We start from the raw sequence: 21,209 nt of genomic DNA on the forward strand, positions 1-21,209 counted from the left end.
TCACATACATGTGTACTGCAATAAGTGTCCACAAATTCAGGGGTACTTACTGGAGTTCCTGAAACACAAACACAAACAGTTAAAAGTTACATATTGAGTACACTTTTTACAGAAACTATTCTCAACAACAGTTTAACTCAGCCTTTGTTCTTATAGGTTTTCATTGTCATGTATGTTGTTTATTTTTTTTTCCATTTTCATTACACAGTTCATTCTTTCAATCGTTCCTCTCCAGTAACTACTTTATCCTGATCAGCGTTCCCGTGGATCCGAAGCATATCTTCGGAGCACTGGGTGTGACGCAACCATACACTAATTCACACCTGAGGCAATTTAGCATCGCTAATCCACTTGCAAGCATTTTTTGAGAGAAAGGAGGAACCCAGAGAACCAGGATGATTCCTGCATGCATGTAAAAATCAAACAGTCTACAGCATATCAAATCCACCACAACCCCTGACTCGGATAAACTGGTGACTGAACATGAATGAATGGATGGATAGGATAGGATAAAACAAATGCAACATTCGCTCAATACAGAAAGGGTCAAGTTCTGAGGTACTGAGCAAATGTTCTAAATGTCATGTTCATGTGTGCCAAAAATAGTGTACAGCATCCTTCTGGCTGCTGTGGTGCAATTTGAGTTTACAATTAATTGGTGGTGTAGTGGTTAGCACGGTTGCCTCACAGCAAGAAGGTTGTGGGTTTGAACCCAGTGGCCGGCGAGGGCCTTTTTGTGTGGAGTTTGCATGTTCTCCCCGTGTCTGCGTGGGTTTCCTCCGGGTGCTCCGGTTTCCCCCACAGTCCAAAGACATGCAGTTAGGTTAACGTGAGGCGGCCTTGGGCTGAAGTGCCCTTGAGCAAGCTACCTGACCCCTGACTGCTCCCCGGGCGCTCTAGTGTGGCTGCCCACTGCTCTGGGTGTGTGTGTGCGCGTGTGTTCACTGCTTCAGATGGGTTAAATGCAGAGGATGAATTTCACTGTGCTTGAAGTGTGCATGTGACAAATAAAGGTTTCTTCTTCTTCAATCACAATTTTGTAACTGTACATCGCAATTCGTATTTGCATTCAGGTAAAACGTTTGCATTCATTCACTAAACTTCTGTAACCACTTTATCCTGTTCAGAGTCAAGGTGGATACGAAGTCCATCCATCCATCCATCCATCCATTATCTGTAGCCACTTATCCTGTTCTACAGGGTCGCAAGCAAGCTAGAGCCTATCCCAGCTGACTATGGGCGAGAGGCGGGGTACACCCTGGACAAGTCGCCAGATCATCGCAGGACTAACACATAGAGACACACAACCATTCACACCTACGGTCAATTTAGAGCCACCAATTAACCTAACCTGCATGTCTTTGGACTGTGGGGGAAACCGGAGCACCCGGAGGAAACCCACACCGACACGGGGAGAACATGCAAACTCCACACAGAAAGGCCCCCATCAGCCACTGGGCTCGAACCCAGAACCTTCTTGCTATGAGGTGACAGTGCTAACCACTACACCACCGTGTCACCCGGATACAAAGTCTGTTCCAGGAAAACTGGGCACAAGGTGGGAGAATTTACTCTGGATGTGATGCTATTTCGAGTTTTGGTCAATGTGAGGAAACCGAACAACCCGGAGGAAACCCATGGGAGGAAATCTACAGAGAGAACACGCAAAATTCTATGGACAGTAACCATGACTCAGGAATGAACCCGGGATCCTGGATCTGTGAGGCGGTAATGCTACCCTTTGCGCCACTGTACCACCCATTTATATTTATTTGTTGCATATTTTGCACATTGCATATGTTGCACTTTCATTAGGTGTCATTACAGGTACAAGAAAAATAACAGTTAAGGCAAGAAGAACCTCGTTGTCCTGTACAAGTAGACATCTTATTCCAGCACAGAGACAGCATGCAAATAAGGGCCACATGAAAGTTGTCTCAGAGGAACTACGCCCACACTGACACCAAGAACCAAATAAATGTGTAAGGCCAAGAAGCTGCTGCATAAATATTCACCAGCGAAACATTCGCTTCACTCTAGCTATATCCCATTAGATGTGATCTTGTATTTGTTGTCCACTGTGCTTCCAACTGACTGATGATTGAAGCAGGAATGAAACAATGCTAGTTACAATTATGTCTGTGGTTCTCTGACTTCTGGATGGCTGTTCGAGGTGGTGAGAAATACAATGGCTACTTCTTTTTTACAGGCCAAGATCTTAGATCAACCCTGCCAGTAATCTGATATTACATAAATATGCCCTGAAGGAGCTGAAAAAGTCAACAGATTTTAATGCTCAGAGGAAAATTCCTTTAAATCTCAGGCATCTGTTGAATTGAATAAAGTCACCAAGAAAATGTGAAACATCCGAGCAGTGTGGAAACAATGGTGGTGGGCAAAAGATCAGTCTTGCATAATAAATATTGGACATTCTCATACAAATCTACTTCGATCAGCTTGGATTTAACAGCAGTTAACTTTGAGTTGATGGAGAAGCTTAAGCTCTTTCGCCCGTTTTTTACCATATTGTAAGTGTCGTAAAGGATTTTGGTAATGTGGGCTGTTACTTCCCACTCCTGCTGCATAGTTTCCTTCGCCCCTGTCTATTACACTAAGTATAATGGATTAGGCAGACATTGGCAAAGCCCTGGTGACTCCAGAGAGATGATAGCTGGAGAATTTGACAGAAAATGGAGTTTGACTCGTATGCAGAGCTGCAAAGGTCTGGAGCTGATCTGGACAAGATCAGAGCACAGCGTAAACAAACAAGAACTCCTACAAATGGTTGCACTGATAAGGTCTCTTTTAAAGGGTGTGCTGTCACACAGCCATGTGGGAAACCCGATCCATCTCTGCCATGGTGAGAAAAGGGAGGGAATGAATGATTAGAAGATAGAGAAATGCAATAAGAATCCCACTGTGTCATTTCAGGTCACCCAGAGCTCTGGGCCACTGAAGGGGAGCTTTTTATGGAGAGCGAGCTGTGTGTTTTGGAGGCTGTCAGTCCTCCCATCGTCACCATGGGCCAAAGTCATCAAACTGAGAACAAAGACACAGTTCTTCTCCCCTCGTCCACCAAAGCATGTGTTTGTGACTGTGGTCTCTGATGATGTATGTCCAGTGTTGTTTTTTCTAATGCTTGCAGGTGTTCAATCTATATTATCTCAGCTACCATATCTCATTATCTGATATCAAACACATTACACATTAATAAAATAACACACACACACACGGTGATGGTGGATTTTGTTTTGCTTGTGTAAATGTGTAGTATATAAAATTTAATATAATTTATAATAATAAAGTTGGGGCGGCACGGTGGTGTAGTGGTTAGCGCCGTCGCCTCACAGCAAGAAGGTCCGGGTTCGAGCCCCGTGGCCGGCGAGGGCCTTTCTGTGCGGAGTTTGCATGTTCTCCCCGTGTCCGCATGGGTTTCCTCCGGGTGCTCCGGTTTCCCCCACAGTCCAAAGACATGCAGGTTAGGTTAACTGGTGACCCTAAATTGACCGTAGGTGTGAATGTGTGTGTGAATGGTTGTCTGTGTCTATGTGTCAGCCCTGTGATGACCTGGCGACTTGTCCAGGGTGTACCCCGCCTTTCGCCCGTAGTCAGCTGGGATAGGCTCCAGCTTGCCTGCGACCCTGTAGAACAGGATAAAGCGGCTAGAGATAATGAGATGAGATGAGATAATAAAGTTCATTTACCCATCCATCAATCCATCTATCCATTCATCCAGTCACTCATCCCTTCATCCACCAATCAATCTATTATCCAATGAACCATCCATCACCTATCCACACTTTCATCCCTTCATCAATCCTCATCTCATCTCATTATCTCTAGCCGCTTTATCCTGTTCTACAGGGTCGCAGGCAAGCTGGAGCCTATCCCAGCTGACTACGGGTGAAAGGCGGGGTACACCCTGGACAAGTCGCCAGGTCATCACAGGGCTGACACATAGACACAGACAACCATTCACACTCACGGTCAATTTAGAGTCACCAGTTAACCTAACCTGCATGTCTTTGGACTGTGGGGGAAACCGGAGCACCCGGAGGAAACCCATACGGACACGGGGAGAACATGCAAACTCCGCACAGAAAGGCCCTCGTTGGCCACGGGGCTCGAACCCAGACCTTCTTGCTGTGAGGCAACAGCGCTAACCCCTACACCACCGTGCTGCCTTCATCAATCCTTTAATCCACAATGTATGCATTCATCCATCCCTTCATGCATCTTACCAAATAACCATTTGTCCATCCATCTATGCATCTAGCCAACCACCCATTTATTCATTCAATCATCCATCCATCCATCCATCCATCCATCCATCCATCCATCCATCCACTTATCTTCTTTGGCCCACAGAATTAAGAGGTATTGCAGTTCATAGCACCATAGCATACATACAACAGTTGCGTGAAAGTGAGCGCTGCAGCAACGCTAATAAAAGCAGCAGCTGAGTCAGAGTGAGATTTAGTAGAACCACCTTTCATCCATAAATTAATCAACAGTCAGGTGAAAAAATGTGAAGCCCATCCAGGAAAGAGCTACTGTCTGACAGTGAGTTATAAATTTGTACTTTGATCTGATGCACAATGATAAAAGGAAGTCATAAATACAGAGTTTCACACATGTGCATGGGTGAATTTTGAAATTTGTCTCAGTAATTTTTTTTTTCTTCTTAAAACGTGAAATCCCTGTCTGGTTTTGTTAAAACAAATTTATAACCTACCACCTTCTTCACATTTTTATTACTTAATATGTTCTTTTCATTTCTTCTTCACTGCCTCACTCCTGCTTCGGCTCCATGTTACACTTTTTCCTTCATCACTGTTATCTATGTTAGTTTATCACCATTAGTCTTATTGCATTTCTAGTGTTTAGTTCCAAAATCGTACATATGTATAGCTGTAAGGCTAATCTGTGGATCTTTGAATCATTGTTCCCTGTTCCTTGTTTTTTTTTTTTCAGTTCAGTCGTGGAGTTTCTGATTTGCTCACATTTGTGCTTCGACCCCTGTACGTGGATGCTGTCAGTAATAAAATAATAAAAATACACACTTCCTTTTCCTTTCTGCTACAAATACATTCAGTTATGGTTATAACACTTGCTGTGATATATATTTTTTTCTCATCATTTTCCAAGAACCAGCTTTTTATTGAAAAATGGAAGATCAACTGTAAAACTAAGATTATGAAAAAACAAAACAAAACTATAACTAATATTTTTGTTGTGCATTCAAAGATCATGCATTCATCCATCCATCTATCTATCCAGCCATCTATCCATCCATTATTCCAACTCATTCATCCATCCATCCACTCATCTATTTACCCATCAATCCATTCATCATCCATCCATCCATCCCTCCCTCCCTCCATCAATTCATTAATCCACAATCCATCTATCTATTGATCCAGCCATCCATCCACTAATCCTTTCATCCAGCCATCATGAACGTTGAGTAGCTTCTGGATAGCACATTACTATGATAGATACGGTACTGAAGCATCCTAAACTTCAAGGAATGGATGTTTCCACACCTCACCTCATAATATTAGCTTCATCGTTGCGCATTATTTTGAATGTAGGTCCTGGGCAGCAAACTTTCAGGTTTCAAAGTGTAAAGGAGATGAAGTGAACTCATATGATAGAAATGTTATCATGACTACAGTGTAAACAAACCTTTCCTCAAATATGCCCAGATTTCCCATTTGTTCGATACTGAAGGTCTATAAACTAACATGACAAGAAGCATACAGTTAGGTCCATAAATATTTGGACAGAGGCAACATTTTTCTAATTCTGGTTCTGTATGTTACCACAATGAATTATGAACAAAACAATTCAGATGCAGTTGAAGTTCAGACTTTCAGCTTTAATTCAGTGGGTTGAACAAAATGATTGCATAAAAATGTGAGGAACTAAAGCATTTTTTAAACACAATCCCTTCATTTCAGGGGCTCAAAAGTAATTGGACAAATTAAATAACTGTAAATAAAATGTTCATTTCTAATACTTGGTTGAAAACCCTTTGTTGGCAGTGACTGCCTGAAGTCTTGAACTCATGGACATCACCAGACGCTGTGTTTCCTCCTTTTTAATGCTCTGCCAGGCCTTTACTGCAGCGGTTTTCAGTTGCTGTCTGTTTGTGGGCCTTTCTGTCTGAAGTTTAGTCTTTAACAAGTGAAATGCATGCTCAATTGGGTTGAGATCAGGTGACTGACTTGGCCATTCAAGAATATTCCACTTCTTTGCTTTAATAAACTCCTGGGTTGCTTTGGCTTTATGTTTTGGGTCATTGTCCATCTGTATTATGAAACGCCGACCAATCAGTTTGGCTGGATTTGAGCACACAGTATGTCTCTGAATACCTCAGAATTCATCCGGCTGCTTCTGTCCTGTGTCACATCAATAAACACTAGTGACCCAGTGCCACTGGCAGCCATGCATGCCCAAGCCATCACACTGTCTCCGCCGTGTTTTACAGATGATGTGGTATGCTTTGGATCATGAGCTGTACCATGCCTTCACCATACTTTTTTCTTTCCATCATTCTGGTAGAGGTTGATCTTGGTTTCATCTGTCCAAAGAATGTTCTTCCAGAACTGTGCTGGCTTTTTTAGATGCTTTTTAGCAAAGTCCAATGTAGCCTTTTTATTCTTGAGGCTTATAAGTGGCTTGCACCGTGCAGTGAACCCTCTGTATTTACTTTCATGCAGTCTTCTCTTTACGGTAGATTTGGATATTGATACGCCGACCTCCTAGAGAGTGTTGTTCACTTGGTTGGTTGTTGTGAAGGGGTTTCTCTTCACCATGGAAATTATTCTGTGATCATCCACCACTGCTGTCTTCTGTGGGTGTCCAGGTCTTTTTGCATTGATGAGTTCACCAGTGCTTTCTTTCTTTCTCAGGATGTACCAAACTGTAGATTTTGCCACTCCTAATTTTGTAGCAATTTCTTGGATGGGTTTTTTCTGTTTTCGCAGCTTAAGGATGGCTTGTTTCACCTGCATAGAGAGCTCCTTTGACCGCATGTTTTCTTCACAGCAAAATCTTCCAAATGCAAGCACCACACCTCAAATCAACTCCAGGCCTTTTATCTGCTTAATTGAGAATGACATAACGAAGGAATTTCCCACACCTGCCCATGAAATAGCCTTTGAGTCAACTGTCCAATTACTTTTGGTCCCTTTAAAAACAGGGTGGCACATGTTAAGGAGCTGAAACTCCTAAACCCTTCATCCAATTTTAATGTGGATACCCTCAAATGAAAGCTGAAAGTCTGGAGTTTACCGTATGTCCATGTCCATTAAATAACTATCACTTGAATATGTTTCAGTAAACAGGTAAAAAAAAAAAATTTGTGTCAGTGTCCAAATATATATGGACCTAACTGTATGACAAAAAAGAAAATGGAAAACAGAATATTGAGCAAAATTGAAGGCATGGCATAAAAGAGGAGACTTTTAAATGATAAAAGGTTGTAACAACTGAAATCAGTAAAAGCTCCTTTATTAGGAGAATGTCTTTTTTACTTTTAAAGCTTTTTTGCAGACAGAGTTGTATACGATTCCCTCAATAAGATTTTATGAGATGAAGTCATTTCAGAGGGAACTCATGGATCTGCGACCTATACACAAAGCCATCTCTGAAGATAATACTTTTATTTACCTCACATACAGTGCTCAGCGTAAATGAGTGCACCCCCTTTGAAAAGTAACATTTTAAACAATATCTCAATGAACACAAACAATTTCCAAAATGTTGACAAGACAAAGTTTAATATAACATCTGTTTAACTTATAGTGTGAAAGTAAGGTTAATAATATAACTTAGATTACACATTTTTCAGTTTTACTCAAATTAGGGTGGTGCAAAAATGAGTACACCCCACAACAAAAACTACTACATCTAGTGCTTTGTATGGCCTCCATGATTTTTAATGACAGCACCAAGTCTTCTAGGCATGGAATGAACAAGTTGCAACATCGATCTTTTTCCATTCTTCAACAACGACCTCTTTTAGTGACTGCATGCTGGATGGAGAGTGATGCTCAACTTGTCGCTTCAGAATTCCCCATAGGTGTTCGATTGGGTTCAGATCAGGAGACATACATGGCCACTGAATCACTTTCACCCTGTTCTTCAGAAATCCAACATTGGCCTTAGATGTGTGTTTAGGATCATTGTCATGTTGGAAAAGTGCACGACGACCAAGGGCACGGAGTGATGGTAGCATCTTCTCTTTCAGTATAGAGCAATACGTCTGTGAATTCATGATGCCATCAATGAAATGCAGCTCCCCGACACCAGCAGCACTCCATGCAGCTCCACATAAGGACACTGCCACCACCATGTTTCACTGTAGGCACCATGCATTTTTCTTTGTATTCCTCACCTTTGCGGCGCCATACAGTTTTGAAGCCATCAGTTCCAAAAACATTTATCTTGGTCTCATCACTCCAGAGTATAGAGTCCCAGTAGTCTTCATCTTTGTCAGCATGGGCCCTGGCAAACTCTAGGTGGGCTTTTTTGTGCCTGGGCTTTAGGAGAGGCTTCTTTCGTGGACGGCATCCATGCATGCCATTCCTCTGCAGTTTATGCCGTATTGTGTCACGGGAAAGAGTCACCCCAGTTTGGCTTTCTACTTCTTCAGATAACTGCAGTGAACTTGCATGCTGATTTTCTTCAACCCTTCTCATCAGAAGACGCTCCTGTCGAGGTGTTAACTTCCGTGGACGACCTGGACGTCTCTGTGAGATGGTTGCAGTTCCATCTTTCTTAAATTTTTGTACCACTTTTGCTACAGTATTCTGACTGATAAGTAAAGCTTTGCTGATCTTCTTGTAGCCTTCACCTTTGTGGTGTAAAGAAATTATTTTCTTTGGGGAATTCTGAAGAGACAAGTTGAGCATCACTCTCCATCCAGCATCCAGTCACTAAAAGATGTCATTGTTGAAGAATGGAAAAAGATTGATGTTGCAAAATGTCGCCAACTTGTTCATTCCATGCCTAGAAGACTTGGTGCTGTCATTAGAAATCATGGAGGCCATACAAAGTACTAGATGTAGTAGTTTTTGTTATGGGGTGTACTCATTTCTGCACCACCCTAATTTGAGTAAAACTGAAAAATGTGTAATCGAAGTTTATATTATTAACCTTACTTTCACGTTATAAGTTAAACAGATGTTATATCAAACTTTGTCTTATCGACATTTTGGAAATTGTTTGTGTTCATTGAGATATTGTTTAAAATGTTACTTTTCAAAGGGGGTGTACTCATTTACACTGAGCACTGTAGATACACTGTGCATGATAATTAATATACAGTACCAGTCAAAAGTTTGGACACACCTTCGAATTCAATGGTTTTGCACTTCAAGTCTTAAAGTAATGACGGATGTCATTTCTCTTTCCTTAACTGTGCAGTTCTTGACAAAATATAGATTACTACAGCTGTGGAATTAGGCTATTTCATGTATTTTTATTAGTTACTATTTGAGCATTAAGAAGGCAAGAAACATGTCCGCTAAGTACCTTTTGACGAGACACACCTGTCAATTGAAAAGCATTCCAGGTGACTACCTCATGAAGCTGGTTAAGATAATGCCAATAGTGTGCAAAGTGTCAAGGTAAACGCTGGATACTTTGAAGAATCTAAAATATAAAACATTTTGGGTTTTTTACCACATAATTCCATATATTATTTCATAGTTTTGATGTCTTCAGTATTGGTCTACAATGTAGAAAATGGTCCAAATACAGAGCTTATGAATGAGTAGGGGTGTACAAACTTTTGACTGGTACTGTATAGTAAGTTGTGAAAGGAAATAAATACTCACCAGGATTCCCTTTTCTTCCACGTCTACCTGGGGGTCCTGCGAAAAGAAATAAATAAAATTATTACCAGTGTTTAATTGAATCTAGGCAGAGAATTAGAAGTAGGTGACAATAATCGTAGATAAATATTCATTTTAAACATTATGCTTGGTCAAGGGCATGTATGCTAACTGTTGGCTGCATTTCTTGTCATTCAGGTAATATGGTTATTGTGTAAGGAATAACATACTGTATCTGTATGTGTGTGTGTGTGTATATATATCTATATATATATATACACACTGTTTTTAACAGCTTATAGTGAAGATTTAATCTTTTAATCTTGTTTCATCATCATCAAGTTTTTATTGCAGACTCCAACGTCCAACATTGACATAAAAAAAACACATACAATACAAATACACAACATACAGTACAATGTATCAGGTACAAAATCACCTCGTATTAAAAAGTACTGGCACAAGTTCATTACTACAAAAAATACATACATTAGGAAAAGTACAAAAAACAAAATTAAATATCATTTTACCCCTCCTACAATAGACACAGATACCAGTGTTTCCATATATAGGATTGATATCTTACAGAACTGCACCTAGGATTGGTCAACTCTATAAGGAGATTATTCTGGGACCCCTGCAACCTGCCTATGAATTTATACATCAGTCCTCTCAGGGTGGCCTGAAAGGTGGCTACCCTTACTTCACAGAACAGCTTGCTGGCACTACTACCCCTGGGCTTCTTAAGCAGGATTCTAAGACAATCGTTATACGCAACCTGAAGTTTGCGCAGACTCTCCTTCTTATACCTTATCCAGAGGTGAGCTGTGTACATAGGGGTGCAGTATGCTCTAAACAAGTTCACCTTCACCTCATCAGAGCAGTAGTAAAATTTTCTCACCAACACATTGGCTTGGACATACAAAGTCCTTCTCTGTCTAAGCATATCAGCATCATCCTCCATTTTATCATTAATGATATGGCCTAAATATTTAGCACTGGAGCACACAGACAAAATTTGCCCAGATAATTGGAACGGTGGAAAGTTAAGGTGTTTATCCTCCTTGGTCCTACATATCATTACTATACTCTTCTTAGCATTATACTTTATGTCAAACTTGTTTAAATGTCTACAAGACAAGTTAGTTCTTGTTTTTGCTTACATTATAGAAATGATAAATGTCGTTCCTTCACCAGCATCACTTTCTCTCGCTTTCTCTCCCTCTCTCTCGAAAAAAAACAAAACAAGATCAACTGTGAGCTACTGCTCACTTACGTATCCTCCCACTTTCGCTTATATCAGAACGCAAGCAATCGAAGGAACAGGACACTTATTATGAATGTTGACTTCAACAAATAATTAACCCTGAAACAAGTAAGTAAAGAGCAGTGTCTCTCTCCAGGGATTTCAAATAGCATCCTGGTAAACTGTCACTTTGAAACAGCATTTTGCTTCTTGAAATAGCGTCAAAATCCACCCTGTGTGTTTCGTAAATACATTCAGTTGGTAAACAGGAAGTCGATGTGTGACCGACCTGAAAACTGTATACATGGTATAGAACCCCAAGCTGAAGCTCCGTACCAAATATCAAGCAGTTGTGATTTGTAGTTGGTGAGAAAAGTGTTACAAAAGTTTTGTAAATCCACGCTATATGTTTCGTAAATACATTCAGTCGGTAAACAGGAAGTCGATGTGCGACAGACCTGAAAACGGTCTACACGGTATAGAACCCCAAGCTGAAGCTTGATTCCCAATATCAAGCAGTTGTGATTTGTAGTTGCTGAGAAAAGTGTTACAAAAGTTTTGTAAATCCATGCTATATGTTTCATAAATGCATTCAGTCAGTAAACAGGAAGTCGATGTGCGACAGACCTGAAAACTGTGTACACAGTATAGAACTCCAAGCTGAAGTTTGGTCCCAAGTACCAAGTGGCTATGATTTGTGGTTGCTGAGAAAAAGGGTGTTTCAGACGGACGGAGATATGGACGGACGGACAGAGGTAAACCAGTATTACACCCCCCACCCCCTCACCCCCCTTCAGAGCGGGGGTATTTAAAAAAACCCATCTGACTGAGATGTAAACTTCTCCATCCTGAAGACGTTCCTGCGCTGGGAAATTTTGCAAAGCACCATGGTAAATAAATGCCTCCTATCAAAAAACTTCACGACATCAAATTTTTAAATCTGTCCATTGTACAAGTCCCTGTGAATGAGCTGTGCCTCTTGAAACAATAATGCATTAAGTCGAGTACATTAATATTAACCTATCGTTCATGTTACAGCTGTAACAACTGTCAGAGTTGTGCTGTTATATAAAAATAATATTCACTGTCTGACCAATCAGATTCAAGAATTCAACTGTGCTGTGATAAAAGGTCTAAGTGCCCTGTCACACTACGACGTTCTCACCAGCGTTCGAGTAACGTGTTGCGAAACGCAGAGGAACGTCGAGAACGTTAGAAAAAAGTTACAAGAAAGTTAGACGAGCGTCGGCAAACGTTGGGGAACGTCGAGGGACGTCGGCGAATGTTGAGGGTGAAAAATAGTTTTGGGTGTGCACAAAAATTCAGGACGTTCTATCAAAACGCTACTTACACGTTAGAGGAACGTTACACGAAAGTTTGCGGGCGTTACTCGAACGTTACTCGAAAGTCAGGACGTTCCCTGGACGCTAGGCGGACGCCGGCCCATCAGGGTTGAGTGTCCAGCGCGTGCCTAGCGCTTGGGTAACGCTTGCCTAACGCCTGTGTAACGTTCATCGAACATCTGTCCAGCGTGTCGCCAACGTTTTTCAGCGTTCGTCAGCGTTCGCCGAGCGTTCTTAACGCTCATGTAACGCTCTTTCAACATCTTTCTAACGTCTGTCAGCGTTCTGAATTTTTCCAGCGTCTGTGTAACGTCCATGTAGCATCCTTGTAACGCGCCTGTAACCTACTGGTAGCGTTCAGGAGCATTTGGCAGGCACTTGCCAGAAATATATTTAAAGGGGCTTGCAGAGGCCACCGACAGTCCTGTTGGAACTTTCACAGAGTGAAGACTTCAGAACAATGACAGACCAAGAGAAACACCAGTATGCTGTTGCTGCTCTCATGCATCACAACAACCTGGTTGAAATGGTGGTTGAAATGGAAGTGATGCACTCTGGCCAAAAGCCCCCCCTTTTATACTGCGCGTCCAGCCGCAGGTTGGCGAAACGTAACAGGAACGTCACACAAACGCTCCACGTGTTACTCGAACGCTACAGGAACGCTAGGCAGACGCTGTGGAAACGTCGAGAACGTCAGCTAGACGCTGGACAAACGTCGAGAACGTTACCTGGACGCAAGGCAGACGCTACCCAAACGCTATGATAACGCTATCAAAGCGCTGTGGACGCTATGAGAACGCTAGGTTTTGCTGCTATTTTCGACCACAAATGTCGCCTGACACTGAGGGAACGTTGGCTGAGCGTTACCCAAGCGTTACAAGAACGTTACAACATCGTTGACCTAGAAACTTAATTTGAAGAACGTCGACGTTCCCCGGCGTTTCTTAAATTTTTAAAAACGCAACCAAACGTCGAACAAAACGCTATAGTGTGACAGGGCCATAAGTTTTATACCAACTCTAGCAGCTATAGTGAATGTATACATTCCTACACTTCTTATTTGCACCTTGAAAATGTAATAAATCCAGCTGCGCTCCATAAGGAACATTTCTGTGGTAACCACACCTACAACAGTGGGTTTCAAAAGCTTAAAAATGAGGCAACAAATAAAATAACAGGGCTCCTAACTAGGTAAATGCCTATACCGTATATGTTCGGAGAACAAAATAAATATCTCTAACTTGCAACTATGCTGAGACTGTCAAGTGAAACCACACTGTCCGCTCGCTAGTCCAGTGTCTGTTGGCATTGACTGCACCATTAACACTCATCTACGCGTGAGAAAAATGGCACTTCCTTTTTTCCCACTTGAGGCCCACATGGGCTGATTACACAGAGGAAAACGTCCTGAGGAGTGTCCTCCCTGTAGATAACGAGTGGAAGAAGGTTCCTCCTGACAAGGAATTATATCTAAACTCGTTCACATTGTCCAGCATCTGCAGCACCAGTGGGAGCCAAGAATGACATCACATGAGCTTGGACAAACAAATACAGCCATCTATAGTCACTCGTCCTGCTGACCACAGACCGGACGGAATGGCTGAGTGTGGTACAGAAGACTGAGAGCTGCCAGTCGTGTAAAACCAAACAGAAATGAGTTGCAGATGCAATCGTAAAACCGAGAAATGCTTCACAACTTGTACTGATTGAAAGCTGATTTCAGGAGGAGAATTTACAGATTCAAATAATCAAGGGCAATATGGCTGAAAGTAGTTTGAGTTTATAGGAGTAAAGTCATTTAAAAAAAAAAGGTATAAACATTAATGTTGCACCTAACTTTAACTTTCGCCTCTATGACTTTTCACATTGAGTCATGCAGATTGTTATGGGGTTGAAAGCATGAGAACATTTTGGCTAATAGCATAAATCTGGATGATAAAGTATACATTCTCGATGTCTGCAGGTATCAAATATATTTATGACTAAATATAACTACCAGTCCCAATTTTACAGACTTACAGAACTATTTTAATTAAAACATGCACAGTATTAAAAGTCTCCATAAAATAGCTTTTTGGCTGTGAAGTGATTTCGTACACTGAAATATTTCCTGATGTCATGTTATACTTCTTGATTGACTAACACAACAGACAATAGCATTTGAGCAACGCCATGCTAACTATAGAGAACAGTAAAGGAGACTGTTGGAGAAACCCCGACTGTGTATAAAGATGGAAGTGCGTTCTCGTTCAGTCTGAGGAAACGATATATTCCCATATTGAAGAATTCCAAGTTAGTAAAACACCTCACAGAAACGCCTGTTACATCACTTCAACAAATTCCTCAATCATCAGAATAAATTTTATCCCAATGAAGTGATGATTAGAAACGTAAGTGTTACAGGAAGACGCACTGCCAAACACACACAGACAAACCACGAACCAGCTATTATACAGCTACTATTGCTGGGTTTCAGTTATGTGACTTTTCTTAGCGGTTTTACCGGAAGTGAAATAGCTGGTGGTCTAAACGGCTGCCGTAGTGCAAACAACTAGCGATAACTTATCAGAGTATGCTCATAATCTAGAAGCCGCTGCTCACTTTCGATATATTCAGAAGATTGCTATGTGCAATGGAATCGACCCCTACAGTCTGGGAAAGAAGGATTTGTCATACGATCTCGAAAACTACCCTTCAGTCGAGTTCCCCGACATCTCAAACTATCTGGTGTTGCAGACGTCCTTCTACACCGCAAAACAGATGAAAGCGTGGAAGAGTATGGAGGCTTATGACTTTTTTGCACGTGTCTGGGTAAAGGACCTCGCTATCAAGTCGCTGCTGAATGAATCCTGTCTTGTTTTTGCCCTTGTACGTATATTTTTTCTTTTAAGCTTTTCGTTCGCATCTTTACAACGAAGCGCTGCAAGTTGAAGAGTAAACAAACAACAGTTGGCTTGATTCTCACTTGTGTTGGCTCTTATCGCTCAGGTAAATCATTCACAAAGATCATCAGAAACCCCTTTAAAGACCTGGATCTTAGTTAAACAAGACGGAGAAGTGATCACGGCGCGTTGTAACTGTACGGCTGGGGAAGAATTTTGTCGCGACCTTCATGCATATGGACTTTGTAAGGAGTGAGGAGTAAACAAAGAAACAGCTGGGGACTTTAGCGCTTCGTGACGAAAAAAAAAGTATCGTAAAATAACGACACATAGCAAGAAAAGTACTTGTAAAACACTAAGGACGTAGCTGAGAGGGAAATACAAACAAGTGATCACTGCAAACTCGAGCATGCTTCGACTCGGCTCCCTTCGATTTCAGTGAGCGGTTCGAAAGCCACCTTTCTCGACGTCTTTTTGTGAAATCCTGTGTTCGTTCACCCTTTTTTATTAGTTCACGGGGAACCCTGAAGAAACTTTTGTCAGTTTCATGGTTTGATTGATTCGAACAACTTAAAACAACGCAAGTGTCAGGTATTTTTCATATGAGCAATGCACCTTCTCTGTACAAACGCTTTGTCAACTGAGCTTTGGTAGACCACCAGCTAAAGTTGTGAATAACTAATGAGGCGGATGTGACGTCACATGAAACCCAGCAATAGAGTAAGGCCCGCCTTCAGGGGCGGGACATACAATGCTGTACAAACGTCTTAGGCACCCTATTTTTTTTTCATACAAACTTTATCGATTTCTATTTTATGTCTTCTACATTATCGAGTCAGTACAAAAATATTTTAGAGTTCTAAATGTTTGTTTTCCAGCACAAAATTAAATGTTACCAAAAAAATAAAAAAAGTTTGAGCAGCGTATTCCATAAGAGAGCACTTTTCAGATTAAAAAAGAAAACATAATGAAAGCTACTGGGTTTTGGTGCAAAATGAAGAAGCGAGTGTGACAGTCAAAGTGTCCAGAAGAACTGGGGATGGTTCTGGAAGATGCTCAGTAAAACCTACAGCTCATTTCCTTATCAAACTGCACTCGTTGGACCTGAGACTACTATTTTTTTTTTAAAGCAAAGAGTCGTCTCACACTAAATATTGACTTTATTTCATTTATTATGGCTTACTGCTTATAGTAGTTTTTTTAATGTTGAAACGTTTCATTTCATTATTTTTCAGCCATTTTTGGTCTACAGAATTTCTTTACATGCGCCTAAGACTTTTGCACAGTACTGTCTATGGTTGTAGGATGCATTTCATTAAACAATTATGAAGTTGTACCGAGTTACAAATCATGAAAATTTCGATCATTTTCCAGGAATTGATGAACGAGAATATCCCATTCCCCTACAGATACACTATTGTATTAGTACACGCTAAGGGACAGGGACAAAAAGCTCTGAAACATCAATTTTTTAATTTCAGGAGCACTTTAATACACTAATGTGTTTAAAAAGAGCTCAAATGTACTGTATTGAATGTACTGTAAATGGCTTGTGATGCCCTTATGATATTCAATTTCTATGCAGCTCATTTCATACTTAAAGGGTGCATCCACTTCTCACCCAAAACAGGAGTCTTCTTTATCACCTGAAAAGATAAACATGTCCTTGATAAACACAGTCCGGATATACAGTGCTCAGCGTAAATGAGTGCACCCCCTTTGAAAAGTAACATTTTAAACAATATCTCAATGAACACAAACAATTTCCAAAATGTTGACAAGACAAAGTTTAATATAACATCTGTTTAACTTATAACGTGAAAGTAAGGTTAATAATATAACTTAGATTACACATTTTTTCAGTTTTACTCAAATTAGGGTGGTGCAAAAATGAGTACACCCCACAACAAAAACTACTACATCTAGTACTTTGTATGGCCTCCATGATTTTTAATGACAGCACCAAGTCTTCTAGGCATGGAATGAACAAGTTGGCGACATTTTGCAACATCAATCTTTTTCCATTCTTCAACAATGACATCTTTTAGTGACTGGATGCTGGATGGAGAGTGATGCTCAACTTGTCTCTTCAGAATTCCCCAAAGAACATAATTTCTTTACACCACAAAGGTGAAGGCTACAAGAAGATCAGCAAAGCTTTACTTATCAGTCAGAATACTGTAGCAAAAGTGGTACAAAAATTTAAGAAAGATGGAACTGCAACCATCTCACAGAGACGTCCAGGTCGTCCACGGAAGTTAACACCTCGACAGGAGCGTCTTCTGATGAGAAGGGTTGGAGAAAATCGGCATGCAAGTTCACTGCAGTTATCTGAAGAAGTAGAAAGTCAAACTGGGGTGACTATTTCCCGTGACACAATACGGCGTACACTGCAGAGGAATGGCATGCATGGATGCCGTCCACGAAAGAAGCCTCTCCTAAAGCCCAGGCACAAAAAAGCCCACCTAGAGTTTGCCAGGGCCCATGCTGACAAAGATGAAGACTACTAGGACTCTATACTCTGGACTGATGAGACCAAGATAAACGTTTTTGGAACTGATGGCTTCAAAACTGTATGGCGTCGCAAAGGTGAGGAATACAAAGAAAAACGCCTGGTGCCTACAGTGAAACATGGTGGTGGCAGTGTCCTTATGTGGGGCTGCATGAGTGCTGCTGGTGTCGGGGAGCTGCATTTCATTGATGGCATCATGAATTCACAGATGTATTGCTCTATACTGAAAGAGAAGATGCTACCATCAGTCCGTGCCCTTGGTCGTCGTGCACTTTTCCAACATGACAATGATCCTAAACACGCATCTAAGGCCACTGTTGGATTTCTGAAGAAGAACAGGGTGAAAGTGATTCAGTGGCCAAGTATGTCTCCTGATCTGAACCCAATCGAACACCTATGGGGAATTCTGAAGAGACAAGTTGAGCATCACTCTCCATCCAGCATGCAGTCACTAAAAGAGGTCATTGTTGAAGAATGGAAAAAGATTGATGTTGCAAAATGTCGCCAACTTGTTCATTCCATGCCTAGAAGACTTGGTGCTGTCATTAAAAATCATGGAGGCCATACAAAGCACTAGATGTAGTAGTTTTTGTTGTGGGGTGTACTCATTTTTGCACCACCCTAATTTGAGTAAAACCGAAAAATGTGTAATCTAAGTTATATTATTAACCTTACTTTAATATTATAAGTTAAACAGATGTTATATTAAACTTTGTCTTGTCAACATTTTTGGAAATTGTTTGTGTTCACTGAGATATTGTTTAAAATGTTACTTTTCAAAGGGGGTGCACTCATTTACGCTGAGCACTGTATAAAATAAAGCAGTCAGAAAGCTTCCATTCAGTACATGTGAATCTAACATGAACATTTAAAAGCTAAGGATCAACAGCCCGTGGTAAGTGGTGCTATATAAGAGGAGCGGGCTGCTATAAGGCGTCTGACCCATGCCTACACTCCTGTAAAGGTATGCTCAGAGTTTGCTCATGTGCTTTAAACACAGTCCTGCATTTCATTCAAGCTCAGAGTCCTTCCAAATAAAATCTTCCATCCTTCTCCTTATGTTTTCATTTTATGCAATGAGAAATCTTTTGCCAAATGGACCAAAGGCTGTTAGTAAGTAATGAAGTGAGGCTTATTTCCATCTAGATAAACAACTGTGTTCAATAAGCGTGCCTTTTAGATATTATTCAGAAGCCATTGTATTATTTCTAAAACGAAATTATGCTAATATAAATAGAGTGATTCCAGGAAAATCCTGAAGGTATTTAATTAATTTCTGCTGTCACTATTTACTTACTTTAACATACGAGACTGATTTAGGTTGAAATAAGTGAACTAAAGGTCATTAGTTCATAAACAGTACACTCCAGACTTATTGAACCATGTTTTGATATAAAATGCTGGGATTCTAAAAGGTGCAACTGAAAAGCGTTCGTCCGAACATCAGGAACTTGCGAGTTGAAATTCGTAGTGCACTAACACCCCAGAAAATGACATAAATGCCTCAAATGATGCAAATATTGCTTTTCAGTTCACATTCTGCCATGGCCGTAGCCAGCTATGAGGCCACCGAGGTCCGGACCTCGGTCATTTTTAAGAGCTGAAAATACATTTGTACGCTAAATACTCAACTGGATAAAAAAAAAATAATAAAAGAATGACATTAATACGTCTCCGTAAAAAGTGCATTGTTAATTATGTTAAACGTTGATTCTGTCTTCTGTGTCTGTTTCGTGCGCGCGGCTCTGAGACCAAGAACAAAAACGAATGAGTGCGCGACTTGGGAGAGGGAACGCAGTGCAGTAGACACGTTTTTTTCATGGTAACCATCAGCGCACTTTCATGAAGCTGTTAAATTTACATTTTTGAAGCAGCGCGGTTTTGTCCTCATCAAACCATTAAACAAGCTTAAATTATTCTTAGGCTAGGCTGACACTTGCACGATTCCGTGGCACGCATTGGCACGACTCGAGTCGTGACAGTGCGCAAACTAGTCGTAAACTGGCGTGAAGTGTGCGTAAACCCGTCGTGACTGCGTACCATGTCGGGACGAGAATTTTGAAATGTTCAAAATTTTGGTTACGACAAAATTTCGTGACCGGGTCGTGAACTATGCGCAAACTGTTCGTGATCTCGTCGTGAACTCGTCGGGACGATGCGGGAGGATGCGTGCCAGTGCGTGGAAGTGCGCGCCATGCCACGACTGTCACGAACTGCCACGAATAGTTCACGAACAGCTCACGTCGAGTTCACGAGTAGTTCACGACATGTTCACGAATTGGTGCGCGTCGCAGCGTGGCCGTGCCTTCCCACTGACACGGTCACGCATTGATGGCACAAGCAGTTCACGACTAGTTTACGCACTTCACGAACAGTTTGCGCATGGCACGAGCAGTTCACGACGAGTTCACGAGCAGTTCACAAGCAGTTCACGACTACTGCGCGACAGTAGCGCTCGCGTCGGTGCGGGGGTATATAGATAGGGCTTCCCGGACACTTCTCGCCATTCGCAATTTTTTTTCTTGCTTTTTTCTTTAATGTCTTTTATTTTCTATTCCAGGGCGGCACGGTGGTGTAGTGGTTAGCGCTGTCGCCTCACAGCAAGAAGGTCCTGGTTCGAGCCCCGTGGCCGGTGAGGGCCTTTCTGTGCGGAGTTTGCATGTTCTCCCCGTGTCCGCGTGGGTTTCCTCCGGGTGCTCCGGTTTCCCCCACAGTCCAAAGACATGCAGGTTAGGTTAACTGGTGACTCTAAATTGACCGTAGGTGTGAATGTGAGTGTGAATGGTTGTCTGTGTCTATGTGTCAGCCCTGTGATGACCTGGCGACTTGTCCAGGGTGTACCCCGCCTTTCGCCCGTAGTCAGCTGGGATAGGCTCCAGCTTGCCTGCGACCCTGTAGAACAGGATAAAGCGGCTAGAGATAATGAGATGAGATGAGATTTTCTATTCCTTCATGACTTTTTTTTTGGGGGGGGAGTTTCGTTTCTTTTATTTCAAAAATGGAACAACTGTGGATGCAGCTCATGAAGCTACTACCATTCTTTCTTGCCAGGGGACATGTAGTAATGTGACAGGTAGTCTCGCTGATCCTTTGCATCCTTCTGGGTATGATGGCCGGTTAGAGGCAGCAGCCCCTGCAGGTGTCGGTCAGTCCTCCATCCACCAGGGATCAGATCATGTGTGTCCGGATCTTCGCGGTCCACTTCTGAAATTGCGTGTGGGTATCTGATGAGGATGAGGTTGTGCATGACACAGGCGTGCCCAAGTCGGCACGACACCGTCCGAATTGCGCAAACTCGTCGTGCCAATGCGGGAAGTGCGTAAACTATGCGCAAACTATGCGTGAACTCGTCGTGCCAGTTCGTGAATGTGGACGGGCACA

The 21,209-nt window shown here is 41.7% G+C and overlaps 1 protein-coding gene across 1 annotated transcript in view; it reads right to left on the bottom strand.

Moving 5' to 3' along the window:
• Positions 1-21,209, bottom strand: part of LOC132895604 (collagen alpha-1(XXIII) chain) — a 165,043-nt gene that overhangs the window by 38,081 nt on the left and 105,753 nt on the right. Inside the window, exons 3-4 of the mRNA XM_060936369.1 lie at positions 9,849-9,884; positions 51-58 (exon numbers count right to left, since the gene is read on the bottom strand). Of these exons, the coding sequence (XP_060792352.1) occupies positions 51-58; positions 9,849-9,884 (44 nt within the window). The remainder of the gene's footprint in view (positions 1-50; positions 59-9,848; positions 9,885-21,209) is intronic.

Source organism: Neoarius graeffei, chromosome 12 (genome assembly GCF_027579695.1).
Source record: "Neoarius graeffei isolate fNeoGra1 chromosome 12, fNeoGra1.pri, whole genome shotgun sequence".
Classification (NCBI taxonomy): domain Eukaryota; kingdom Metazoa; phylum Chordata; class Actinopteri; order Siluriformes; family Ariidae; genus Neoarius; species Neoarius graeffei.